General features: G+C 44.3%; 1 protein-coding gene across 10 annotated transcripts in view; it reads right to left on the bottom strand.

Annotated features, from left to right (window-relative positions):
* The window catches only part of lrrc56 (leucine rich repeat containing 56), a 222,911-nt gene that overhangs the window by 5,684 nt on the left and 203,974 nt on the right, over positions 1 to 13,253 (bottom strand). For 9 of the 10 annotated variants that reach the window (XM_068046725.1, XM_068046723.1, XM_068046727.1 and 6 more), the window contains 3 exons: positions 10,706 to 10,899; positions 6,029 to 6,356; positions 2,878 to 3,076 (listed from right to left, as the gene is read on the bottom strand). In XM_068046725.1, coding sequence (XP_067902826.1) covers positions 2,887 to 3,076; positions 6,029 to 6,356; positions 10,706 to 10,899 — 712 coding nt within the window. In that variant the 3' untranslated portion in view covers positions 2,878 to 2,886. The remainder of the gene's footprint in view (positions 1 to 2,877; positions 3,077 to 6,028; positions 6,357 to 10,705; positions 10,900 to 13,253) is intronic. The other variant, XM_068046728.1, reaches the window with a different exon arrangement.

Raw genomic sequence — 13,253 nt, 5'->3', positions numbered from 1 at the left:
TTAGTCTGAGGTACAGATAAATATGTCATAACTCTGAAACAGTGGGATATATAAAAACAATTCAGCTTATGACACGATCATTCAGCATTAAGCCTCCCTGATGTCTCTTGAATTATTTTCACATTAAAGGAATCGATAAAATTGAGTCCAGACAATACATTTGAGATTGCCACAAACTCTGGAACCAGGGTCACAGGCTGCAGCTTAGAAGAGTGATGGGGCAGAGTTATCTTAGATCAAAGTACTTAACACTAATGGGGGTGAGGGAGGATGATGAACATGCAGCACAGACTACACAGGGTTGTAGATCCGGTGGGGAAATTTAAGGAAGATGTGGATAGATATTTGAGGAGTGGGCCAGACATATCATCTGCAGTATCTCCTCCAGTCCCACATTTTCCTGAATTCCTATTTCATTCATTTTATCAACAGGAAACACACAGCAGGTCAGTAAACATTTGTAGGGAGGGCAGGCAGTCTACGTTTCAACATGTATGTTTCTTCGGAAGAAAATGAAGGGAGACTTGGACAAAGGGCTCGACAATTGAAACTGAAGATTGTCTGTTCTCTCCAAAGATTCTGACTGACCTGGTGTCTGGTTCCTTCTATTTCGATATATGTTTCAGATTGGCAGCATCTGCAGTATTCTGCTTTTAACCATTCTTTACACTGGTCTTGCATTTGGAACAAAATGCTCGTGTGTGAAATAAGCAAATCACCATTTGACTCAGTGACATTTCAGAAGGGGTTTCAACCAATTACAGACATCTTTCTACGCAAGTTTACATTTTGTAGCAATATAAGCATTTTTAGTTTCATACAATATAAACAGGTTAAAGTAGTTTACATTGTATTCATCAATCACAGAATGGTACGAGGTTTGATTCTTTAGGAATCTTTTACAGTTCGTGATACAATTGACCTGTTACTAAATGCACCATAACATCAGAAACATGCATTTATATCATGCATTTTCACATAGGAAACCATCCCAAGGAAACTCACAGAGATGCAAGCAAAAGAAACATGGATACTGAGCCAAGGGAAGAGATATTAGAGTTGACACAAAGCTTGCTCAAGGATTTGGAGTTTAACGAGTGTCTTTTAAAGCAGGAGAAAGGAGGGGAGGTTTAGAAAGGGAATTCCAAGGTAGTTGGAGGCATCGTCGCCAATGATGGGGCAGAGATGGGAGTGTGCAGAAGAGAGGAGCGCGGAGTTGGAGAGGGTGTTATAGGACTGAAAAAATTAACAGAGATAGGGAGGTGAGGTCATGAAAGGTTTAAACACAAGGAGGGGAATTTTAAATTTGAGGCATTAGAAATTAGCAAGGAAAGAGGTAATGGATGAAGGATGATTGGGATTTTTGGATCAGCTCCAGTGTGTGGAGAGTGCAGGATGGTAGGTCGACAGAGAGAAGTGGAACAGCTGAGTCTGGAGGTGACAAAGCAAGGATAAGCGTTCAGCAGCGGATTGTCTGAGGCATGGATGGAGGCAGGCAATATCACAGTGGTGGAAATAGGCAATCTATTTGATGGTGAGGATATGGGGTTGGAGTTTGAGCTCAGCGTTGAGCAGACTGCCAAGGTTGCAAATAATCTGGTTCAGCCTGAGACAGTGGCCAGGGAAGCAGATGGTGGGAGTACGAGTTTGTGCCTGGGGCTGAAGATGAGGGCTTTAATCTTCCCAATTTTTAGTTAAAGGAAATTGCATGTCATCCAAAGCTGGTAGTTGGACAAGCAATGTGACAGCACTGAGGCACTGGATGAGTCAAGAGAGATAGTGGAGAGGTAGAACTATGGATGTTGTCACCAAAAGGCAGCATGAACATCAAGAGGAGGAGGAAGGGGGGGGGGGGGCTTGGGGATACAAGGGAGGGTCTTTTAAGGTGGGAGGATGATGTTGGTTTTGAAGGGCAGAAGGATAGTGCCTGAAGAGATGGAAGTATTTACAATGGCAAGTAGCATGGGGGCCAGAAAGGGAGGTTGGGCAGTCAGAAGTTAAGTGGCAATGGACTCGAGGAAATAAGAGGTGGGTCTCATGGATGTGATCTTGGAGAAGGCATGATGAAGATAGGAGAGAAACTCAAGACAGGAGGGTTTAGGACTCGGCGTGGCTTGGTGGGCAAGGTAAGGAGAAGCCGGAATCATTTTTGCTCTTCAGGATGGTCCTAGGCTAGCGGATGGTTATGGTAGAAGAGAATGAGGAATGGCAGAACTTGATACAGTTTAGCCTGATCTGGCAATGGTGGCTAAGCCAATTCTGCACCAGATATGCTCAAGTCTGTGCCCCTTGGATTTGAGGGAGTGAAGACAGGGTCATGCAGAGGAGAGAATGTTTTGAATTGAAGACAGTGATGGTTTTGCTGGTATCAAAGGTGGAGATGAAGGAGTGGTTGAGTCACCTGCCGAGATATTGTAGTGAATGGAGTGTCAAAGGCTAGGAAGCTTGGAGTTTGAAACTGCCATTGTAAGCATCTTGCAGGGTTTGAGAAGAGGTTTTTTCCCCTAGGAAAATACAGAAGGCTGTGGAATTGGAACAGAGTATGGGGATGTGATTGATGAGGGATGCAAGGAAGCGGTTGGGAAGACCTTGTCAGTGATTGAGATCAAGGGAGATGGCAAAGTAGAGGTGGTAGTCATGAATATGGATAGGAGAGTCTGACAGGAGGGAGAAATTTAGGGAGGACAGGAGGGCGAGGGCAGCTGAGAAGGAGATTGAAATCATCAAGGATTTCAATTTCTATCTCAGGGCAATAAAGCTTTAAGGGCACAACATTTTGCATTGTACATATGAACGCAAGAGATTGATCTGTACCATTAAAAATCACGAAAGAATTCTAGTTCTCCCTAAGGTGCGTGGAACAGTCTGTTTTTATACCTGCAGCCATCAGCTTGTTGTCTTGCTTCCTCTGCTGGGCAGAAGCAACAGTCTGTTTGGCAATCGCTGTAGCGCAGCCTTAGCAGTCAGGGGTCGTACAGGGTTCAGGGGAAGAGGCCTCTCAGGTGTTTTTGTGGATGAACGGATTATTGGCTGATGACTGTCAATAACTTTTTGAGCTCTCCTGTCAACCTTTGACCTGCCAATGAAAATATATTCATTATACGTAGTTCCTCTGACAGAAATGGGGAAATCTGATACATCGGTTCATCGCCAAGTTTCAGCAGGGTAACAACTAAAAGGTGAAATTTAAAGCTATTGATGTTTAGAAAACATTTATGTTTTTCTTTTCATCAGTCTTTGGGTACATCGGGTCTCTGGCCAGGCCAGCATTTATTGCCCATCCCTAATTGCCCTTGAGAAGGTGGTGGTGAGCTGCCTTCTTGAACCGCTGCAGTCCATGTGGGGTAGGGACACCCACAGTGCTGTTAGGAAGGGAGTTCCAGGATTTTGACCCAGTGACAGTGAAGGAACGGCGATATATTTCTAAGCTGGGATGGCGTGTAACAGGAAAGGGAATTTCGAGGTAGTGGCATTCCCACCTGTCAAGCAAGACGCTGACACTTCATTCCTCTGAGCAGCCATAAAGGTTGCTGGGAGTCTAGCGACACATAGGTGCTGCAAGGAGCTAAAGGGGATCCAGAACTTCAGGCAGAACAGGGAGTTGCAGAAGGTAACAGTAGTGGTGGAACAGAAGGTGGAGCGAAGTGATAGCATTCGGTGTCACCAGTTTATAGGCAGAACGTTCTGCTAAATGGCACCATGTAAACTATGATGGAGGCAATAAAAACTGAAGCCCTAGGGTAGGCCAGAGGTGATCAAATGGAAACAGCTGGAGGAAATATGGTGACTTTGCAACAGAAGGTGAATGTGGAGCAGTAAAAGATTACTTGAGCTAATTAGTATTTAGGTTACCACATATTTTTAAAATTCATTCCCAGGGGTGTTAGGGTTGCTGGCAAGGCCAGTATCTATTGCCCATCCCTAGTTGCCCTGGGGTAACTGAGTAGCATGCTAGAGAACACTTTGGAAAGTGACTGAGTGTCAACTCCACTGCTGTGGGACAGAAGTCACATATGGACTCAGACTGGGTAAGGATGTCGGATTGTTAGAATAATCTGGTAGTTTCATGGTCACTTTTACTGAGATCAGATTTTCATTTCCAGATTTTATTTTTGAAACTGAATTCAATTTCTCAAACTTCCATGGCAGGATGTGAACTCATGTTCTCTGGATTACTAGACCAGTAACAGAACCCACTACACTGAGGCAGATGCAACAATCATTCACTAATTTCAGGTTGAAAGTACTGGTTGCCACGACAGTGATATCAGTTTATCGGAGAATGAAGATGAGTGCAATTACAAACTCCAGCTCAAGGCACAATCACACAGTGTAAACTTCTTTAAACAGAGATGAAATGATCATTTGCACTGTGAAATCATGACTACTATGCTGCCTGCTTTGTGTATTTAGGGATTGCTTTTCTCCCAATGTAACTCTGTAACCACATGTCCAGGGTCATAGAGTCATTTACAGCACAGAAGGAGGCCATTTAGCCCATCGAGTCTATTCTGGCTCTCCCTAGAGCTATCCAATCTGTCCCATTCCCCTGCTCTGTCCCTGTAACCCTGCAAGTTTATTTCCTTCAAGTGCCCATCCAATTTCCTTTTGACATCATTGATTGTCTCTCCTTCCACCACCCTCGGAGGCAGCAAGTTCCAGGTCATTACCACTTGCTGCAAAAAAAAGTTCTTCCTCACATCCCCCCTGCATCTCTTGCCCAAAATCTTAAATCTGTGTTCCCTAGTCCTTGTACCATCAGCTAATGGAAACCGTTCTTCCTTGTCTATCTTATCTAAACCTGCCATAATCTTGTACACTTCTATCAAATTTCCCCTCAATCTCCTTTGCTCCAAGGAGAACAGCCCCAGCTTCTTCAGCCTAACCTCGTAACTAAAATCCCTGGAACCATTCTGGTAAATTTCCTTTGCATCCTCTCAAGGACCCTCACATCCTATTAGCCCAGTAACATGAGTTTGAATTCCACCACAGCTGCTGGGGAATTTAAAATCAGTTAAATAAATAAATCTGCAATAAAAAGCTGGTATCAGTAATAGTGACCAAGGTACTACCAGATTGTTGTAAAAACCCATATGGTTCACCAGGGTCTGCTCAGTAAAACAGACTTTTTGAATTTAAACAAATATTACCCATTCCACAACCAGAGTAACAAACTTTGCAATTGTAAAAATTACGTGTCTCATTTCCTGTTGGCGGAGGTTTAAAGGATCTGTGTACTATGATATGTGCACTGCGATTTGCTCTTTTTGCATTCCCTTTAACAAAATCAGATTCCTGCAATTATTTGTTTCCAAACTGCACATTTCTGAATTGTTTGCAGGCCAAAACTTTTGATTTAAATGGGCATTTTGTCATTCTTCGTCCAAGAGGAAAATATAGCACCAGATTTTCAGATTGGATTTATAACTAGAGAAACTTAAAAAAGAGTAATTTGCAGGTTTTGGGGAAAGAGCAGGGATTAATTGGGTAGCTCTTTCAGAAAGAAAACAGAGGTTCGATGAGCCAAATGGCCTCATTCTGTGCTGTAAGATTCTATGGTTCATAGATCATAGAGAGATACAGCACTGAAACAGACCCTTCGGCCCACCGAGTCAACCACCCATTTATACTAATCCCACATTAATTCCATATTCCCTACTACATCCCCACCATTCTCCAACCACCTACCTACATTAGGGGCAATTTACAATGGCCAATTTACCTATCAACCTGCAAGTCTTTGGCTGTGGGAGGAAACCGGAGCACCCGGCGGAAACCCACGCGGTCACAGGGAGAACTTGCAAACTCTGCACAGGCAATATCCCAGAATTGAACCCGGGTCGCTGGAGCTGTGAGGCTGTGGTGCTAACCACTGCGCCGGTTTTTGGTATCAAAGTGCCTTTCTGTAAACAAAACGTTAGTCCAAATTGTGTCAACATTATAAATGTTACTCAGTCATAGAATATGATTTGACCGGATGTTATGAAACGTTTAAATACAAGGCACAGTATTTTGCGAGGATTCATACTTTACACTTCTTAGTCCAACTGTAGCTGGTCCAGAAACTGGTCTTAGGCTCTCAATGGCAGAGTACACATTCAGCCTGTCTTTGAGGCTATTTTTTGGTTTAACTCCATGTGAATATGCAGCTGCCCTGTCTTCATCAAGCACAGTGCAGTCCTCATCACCTTCTTGCAAGGGTTCGCTTTCTACCTGGAGTGTCCTTCTTAAGCGTCTCACCCTAAAGTCAAGTACTTTGTGTGACTTTGTGTGTGCTTCCTGAGGTGACGGAGGAATGGGAGATAATGCTCGATTAAAGGCCGCAACCAGCAAGTTTTCCGGATTGGAAGGGAAATCTGAAATAGAAATACATTTACATATTAGAGAAATGCAAATTTAACGAGCTCTAGTCTTGAAGTACTGCGTTCAGTTCTGGGCATCACACGTCAGGGAGGATATACTGGCCTTGGAGGTGTTGCAGTGCAGATTCACCAGAATGATAGTGGATAGAGGGGTTACATTATGAGTACAGGTTGCATAGACTAGGCTTGTACTCCCTTTAGAAGATTAAGGGGTGATTTATTTAAGGTGTTTAAGATGATTAATGGAGTTGATGGGGTCGATAGAGACAGACTATTTGCTCTAGTGAGGGGAGTCCAGAGCAAGGGGGCACAACCTTAAATTTCGAGCTCAGAGTGATGTCAGGAAACACTTCTTCACACAAAGGGTAGTGGAAATTAAAAACCTGCTACCCAACCTGAACCCGATGACATGCGTCAGGTTTGGGTTGGGTCAGGTTGCACTTCCGGGTCCGGCAGTCGGGCTCGGGTCGGACACGCTCTATGTGGCTCCAATGTTAATTTAATTTTTGGACTAGAAAGGTGGCTTTGTTACAGTTATTTTAAGCTTGTGCAGATCAGCAACAAAGTGAAAAACGGAAGTGATGGTTGGGTCGGGTCGGGTGCTGGAAAAAATGGAAGGACTCGGGTCAGATGTGCTTCTGTCGGGCTCGGGTTGGGTTTTTTTTGCAGACCCGAGCTGGCCTTTAGTGGAAATCTGTAACTCTCTCCCCCAAAAGCTGTTGAGGCTGAGGACCGTTAAACATTTAAAAACTGAGAGGGACAGATTTTTGTTAGGCAAGGGTATAAAGGGTTATGGAAACAAGGTGGGAAGATGGAGCTAAGATACAGATCAACTATGACCTGATTAAATGGCAGCAGAACAGGTTCGAGAGGCTGAATAGCCTCATCTCGTTCCTGTGTTGGCTGCCCGGTGTCCAAAGGCTTCCTTGCAATCTCAGCAGGGGAAAGTGCTATAGTATTCAAATAAGGCTGGATAGTTAAAATGGCCCTCATTTCAAGTGGAACTCTTTGTGGGTCTTCTCTCCTGCCCTTACCTCATGTGGAACTCTCTGGGGGGATTTCCCCCCACACTGCACCCTAGATAGGCCTGATCATATCAGAGTTAAAATTGACCATACATGGCTGAAATGACACAAAAGCTCCTTACCTGTATAAGACAAAATAGAAGAATGGATATCTCTTGTAACTCTCGAGCAGGCAGTAATAAAATTGACTTGTTTGCAAAATTAAAGCACATAGGATTAAAGAGGAAGTAGCAGCATGGATACAAAATTGGATTTTCACTACAAGGTTAGGTTGAAGAAGCTGGGGTTGTTCTCCTTGGAGCAAAGGAGATTGAAGGGAGATTTGACAGAGGTGCATAAGATTATGACAGGTTTAGATAAGGTAGACAAAGAAAAACTGTTTGCTTTAGCTGATGGCACAAGGACTAGGGGACATAAATTTAAAGTTTTGGGCAAGAGATGCTGGGGGGGCGATGGTGGAGGAAGAACTTTTTCACGCAGCAAATGGTAATGACCTGCTTACAAGGGTGCCGGAAGCAGAGATGATCAATGATTTCAAAAGGAAATTGGATGGATACTTGAAGGAAATAAACTTGCAGGGCTATGGCGTTAGAGTGGGGGGAGAGGGACTGACTGGACTGCTCTACAGTGCGCCAGCATAGACTCGATGAACTGAATGGCCTCGCTCTGTGCCATAATGACTCTATTCAGTATACAGCGGTTTTCCCCAGGGGTTGGTATTGGGACCAGTGCTCTTTTTGATATATATTAATGACCTGGACTTGGGTATACGTGGCATAATTTCAAAGTCTGACAATGATATGAAACTCAAACAGTCTGAAAGATGTATGAGAAAAGAGTGCTGATTGGTTGGCAAGTGGATTGTGATTGGTAGAGGCATTACCATAGACAATGCACCAGTTTACGATGACTGACAGTTAACTGCCAAGCTTTGTTTGAAATGTCAACCAGGCAGCTTGACTCTGATTGGTCAAGGCATTGCCCTGAGGAATGTACCAGCGAATGGCAGTCACTTATTTTCTTCAGCTGAAATAGGCACAATGTGTGTACATGTTCTTTTTGTCTGCAAAGAACAGGGCCCTGTGTATTAATATATGTATCTTCAAGTAAACGCAAATGTGTCACACTGCGAGCCCTACTGATAATCTTAAATTGGTTGTTAGCGTAATTCTTAGCACACTGAGGATTATTTAGCAAATGCTGTTCAATCACAGAATCACATCTAATGTTGGACACTGTGTTTTGCGTTTTGCAAGCATGGGATGGTTGGGTACGGCCTGTACCTTGCCCGTTGCGAACAGCAGAAGGGACATGTTGTTTGATATGATCCGTCAGTCTTTGGAACGTACGGCCTATATACCTAGCATCACACTGTCATTGAAATTCATATATCACATTACTCATTTATGTAATAGGCAGGAAGTCTTTTTGGCTAGACGGCAGCATCCTGTTAGTGGCAAACACCACACGTGTTGCTACTGCATAGTCGCAGCATGAAACAGCTAGCTTCACCTGTTTCTGAAATTTTTGGGATACATTACCCTTCCAGGGTAACTTGAGGTAGACTGGGCACTTTTCAGGGCCAGAAATTATGACCTTAGGCTCATTCATAAGTTTGCGCGATAGACAGCGAGAAATGATGTGATCAGGGTAGTCATTGTCACGCAGGATGTCTTTGATTCACCCTATTTCAGCATCAAGCTTGCATGGTGAGCAAATGGCTCGGGCCCTATTTATGAGGTTGCCGATAAGGCCAATCTTATAGCGCAAGTAACTGTAAGAATCACAACGCATGTAATGACCAGAGAAGGTAGGTTTGCGGTAGACCGTGGTAGAAAATCCCTTAACAGATTTCTCAACTAGTACGTCAAGGAAAGGGAGCTCATTTGACTGCCCCATTTCAAAAGTGAATTTGAGCGAAGGACGAAGCCCAATAAGACGTGTAAGAAAGTTATTACATGCAGCTGCGGATTCATATATAGCAAACGTATCATCTACATATCGGAAATATTCAAAAGGTAGGTGGTTAGGTGTCATTCCCTCGAAGACACGCTTCTCATGGAACCCAACAAAGATGCTTGAGAGAGCTGGGCCTAGAGGGGATCCCATGGCAACACCACCTATTTGGGCATACATAGTGTCGTTAAAACTGAACTCAACTGCATAAGTTGAAGAGTTCATAAGTTCAATGAATACTGAGTCACGCAATGGTGGTCATAGATATTTGCGCTGCAGCACTACATCACGGCCATCTAGACCCTCCACCATTGAGTTCACTTGCCAACCAATCAGCACTCTCTTCTCATATAGTATAAGTTTGAAAAATAGTAACAGACTTCAGGAGGACCTAGACAGACTGGTGACATGGGCAGACCCATGGCAGATTCAATTTATCGCAAAGTAGTATGAAGTGATTCATTTCTTTAGAAAAAATGAGGACAGGCAATATAAACTAAATGGTATAATTTTAAAAGCGGTTCAGGAACAGAGAGGCCGGGGTGGGGGGGTGTATGTACACAAATCTTTGAAGGTGCAAGACAAGTTGAGAAGGCTGTTTAGAAAGCATACGGAATTCTTGGCATTATAAAAGGAAGTTAGACAAAACCTTTATAAAACACGAGTTAGGACTCAGCTGGAATCTTGGCATCACACTTTAGGAAGGACGGCAAGGCCTTGGAGAGGTGCAGAGAAGATTTACTAGCATGGTACCAGGGATGAAAGATTTCAGCTACATGTAGATGCTAGAGAAACTCTCCTCTAAGCAGAGAAGAATAAGAGAAGATTTGATAGAGATGTTCAAAATCCTGAAGGGTTTTGATAGAGTAATAAGGAGAACCTGTTTCCAGTGACAGAATGAATGGTAACCAGAAGGTACAGATTTTAATATGACTGGCACAAGAACCAGAGGCGACATGAGGAAAGAAATGTTTACCCTGTGAGTTATGATCAGGAATGCGATGCCTGAAAGGGCGGTGGAAGCAGACTCAACAGTAACTTTCAAAAGAAAATTGGCTAAATACTCAAACAGAAAAAATTTACAGGGTCATGGGGAAAGAGGAGAGTGGGTCTAATTTGATAGCTCTTTCAAAGTGCTGCCAAAGGCACAATGGGCTGAATAGCCTCCTTCTATACTTTGTGAATCTGTGATTCTAGGGCTACATTCTGTTGTGATACATAAACAACCAATTGAAACCGCAGGTAAAGCTTAAGACTCCAGGCAGCAAGTCAAAACATCTTGGAATAGTTTCCAAATAGCAGTACAAACCTGAACAAGGTAGAAACCGAATTGTATTTTTAAATCAAATGAGTCTAACTTACTTGAGGGCGAAGGGTCTAAAGGCGACAGGCACGCAGATTCTGGTGAAACAGGGTCAGTCCATTCATTAGAGCAATTGTCCTTCGTCTCTTCATCACCAGAACTGACACTCAGGACATCATCATCATCATCATCATCATCGTGACCAAGCTTTAACACTTGTACTTCTTGTTCCTTCAGAATAGCTTCACGGCGCCTTTGGAAGAAGGAGTTATATAAGTGTCAGTATTGTGCTCATCCCTTCAGTAATTTACTAAGACTGTAAACAAAATTCTTTGAGATCTATTGGGCTGATCCCTAGGATGGCGAGATTGTCAGATGAGGAGAGATTGAGGAGGCTGAGCCTGTATTCTCTAGAGTTTAGAAGAATGAGAGGTGACCTCATTGAAGCAGACAAAATTCTTTCAGGGCTCGACAGGGTAAATGCAGGAAAGATGTTTCCCCTGACTGGGGGTGTAGAACCAGGGACGCAGTCTCAGAATCAGAGGCAGGTCATTTAGAACAGAGATGAGGAGGAATTTCTTCACTCAGAGGGTGGTGAATCTGTGGAATTCTCTACCCCAGAGGGTTGTGGAGGCTCAGTCATTGAGTATATTCAAGAAAGAAATTGATAGGTTTCTAGATATTAAAGATATCAAGCGATATGGGGATAGTGCAGGAAAATGGCTTTGAGGTAGAAGATCAGCCATGATCTAGTTGAATGATGGAGCAGGCTCTTGGGGCCGAATGGCCTATTCCTGCTCCTATTTCCTACGTTTCAATACCTCCATGCCATTTTGTCCATGACAGGCACTGTGATAGACAGAAGTCTGTTGGGAGGCCAATTAAGCCACTTAAGTGGCCCTTAAGGGCCGCCTTCCACCTTTGTTGACATTTAGCCAACATCGGAGGGGCTGCTACCATGTGGAGACACTGCCAGGTTAGACCTGGTGGCCTCCTTGTGGGCTCAGAGGGGTGGAGGGCCCCTCTACAGGCAATCCATGGCGCACAGAGGGCTCCCCCTGGTGGCGGTGGCTGTCCCTGCAACAAGAGTGGCTCAGTAGCACCACTACTGACTGAGTCCTAAAGGACACAGCTGCTAGACTGGGTCTGCGGCAGATGGTGAGGGAACCAACAAGAGGAAAAAATATACTTGACCTCGTCCTCACCAATCTGCTTGCCGCAGATGCATCTGTCCATGATAGTATTGGTAGGAGTGACCACTGCATAGTCCTTGTAGAGACAAAGTCCCTTCTTCACATTGACAATATTCTCCACCGTGTTGTATGGCATTACCACCATGCTAAATGGGATAGATTTCGAACAGATCTAGCAATGCAAAACTGGGTATCCATGAGGCGCTGTGGGCCATTAGCAGCAGCAGAATTGTATTCAACCACAATCTGTAACCTCATGGCCCGGCATATCCCCCACTCTACCATTACCATCAAGTCGGGGACCAACCCTGGTTCAATGAAGAGTGCAGGAGGACATGTCAGGTGCAGCACCAGGCATACCTCAAAATGAGGTGACAACCTGGTGAAGTTACAACCCAGGACTACTTGCATGCCAAACAGCATAAGCAGCATGCGATAGACAGAGCTAAGTGAGCCCATAACCAGCAGATCAGATCTAAGCTCTGCAGTCCTGGCACATCCAGTAGTGATTGGTGGTGAACAATTAAACAGCTTACTGGAGGAGGCGGGTCCACAAATATCCCCATCCTCAATGATGGGGGAGCCCAGCACATCAGTGTAAAAGATAAGGCTGAAGAATTTGCAACAATCATCAGCCAGAAGTACTGAGTGGATGATCCATCTCGGCCTCCTCCTGAAGTCCCCAGCATCATAGATGCCAGTCTTCAGCCAATTCAATTCACTCAGCGTGATGTCAAGAAACGACTGAAGGCACTGGATACTGCAAAGGCTATGGGCCCTGACAACATTCCGGCAATAGTACTGAAGACCTGTGCTCCAGAACTTGCCGTGCCCCTAGCCAAGCTGTTCCAGTACAGCTACAACACTGGCATCTACCCTGCAATGTGGAAAATTGCCCAGGTATGTCCTGTACACAAAAAGCAGGACAAATCCATCCCGGTCAATTACCACCCCATCAATCTACTCTCAATCATCAGTAAAGTGATGGAAGATGTCGTTGACAGTGCTATCAAGCGGTACTTGCTTAGCAATAATTTGCTCAGTGACGCTCAGTTTTGGTTCCACCAGGGCCACTCAGCTCCTGACCTCATTACAGCCTTGGTTCAAACATGGACAAAAGGGCAGAACCCAAGATGTGAGGTGAGAGTGACTGCCCTTGAGATCAAGGCAGCATTTGACCGAGTATGGCATCAAGGAGCCCTAGCAAATTGGAGTCAATGGGAATCAGAGGGAAAACTCTCCACTGGTTGGAGCTGTACCTAGCGCAAAGGAAGATGGTTGTGATTATTGGAGGTCAATCATCTCAGCTCCAGGACATTACTACAGGCACATCAGTGCAAAAGATAAGACTGAAGCATTTGCAACAACCTTCAGCCAGAAGTGCTGAGTTGATGATCCATCTCGGCCTCCTCCT

The sequence above is a fragment of the Heterodontus francisci genome, chromosome 14 (genome assembly GCF_036365525.1).
Source record: "Heterodontus francisci isolate sHetFra1 chromosome 14, sHetFra1.hap1, whole genome shotgun sequence".
Taxonomy (NCBI): domain Eukaryota; kingdom Metazoa; phylum Chordata; class Chondrichthyes; order Heterodontiformes; family Heterodontidae; genus Heterodontus; species Heterodontus francisci.
Note: the sequence above shows the minus strand (reverse complement) of the source record. Positions and strands in the feature narration are given on the sequence as shown.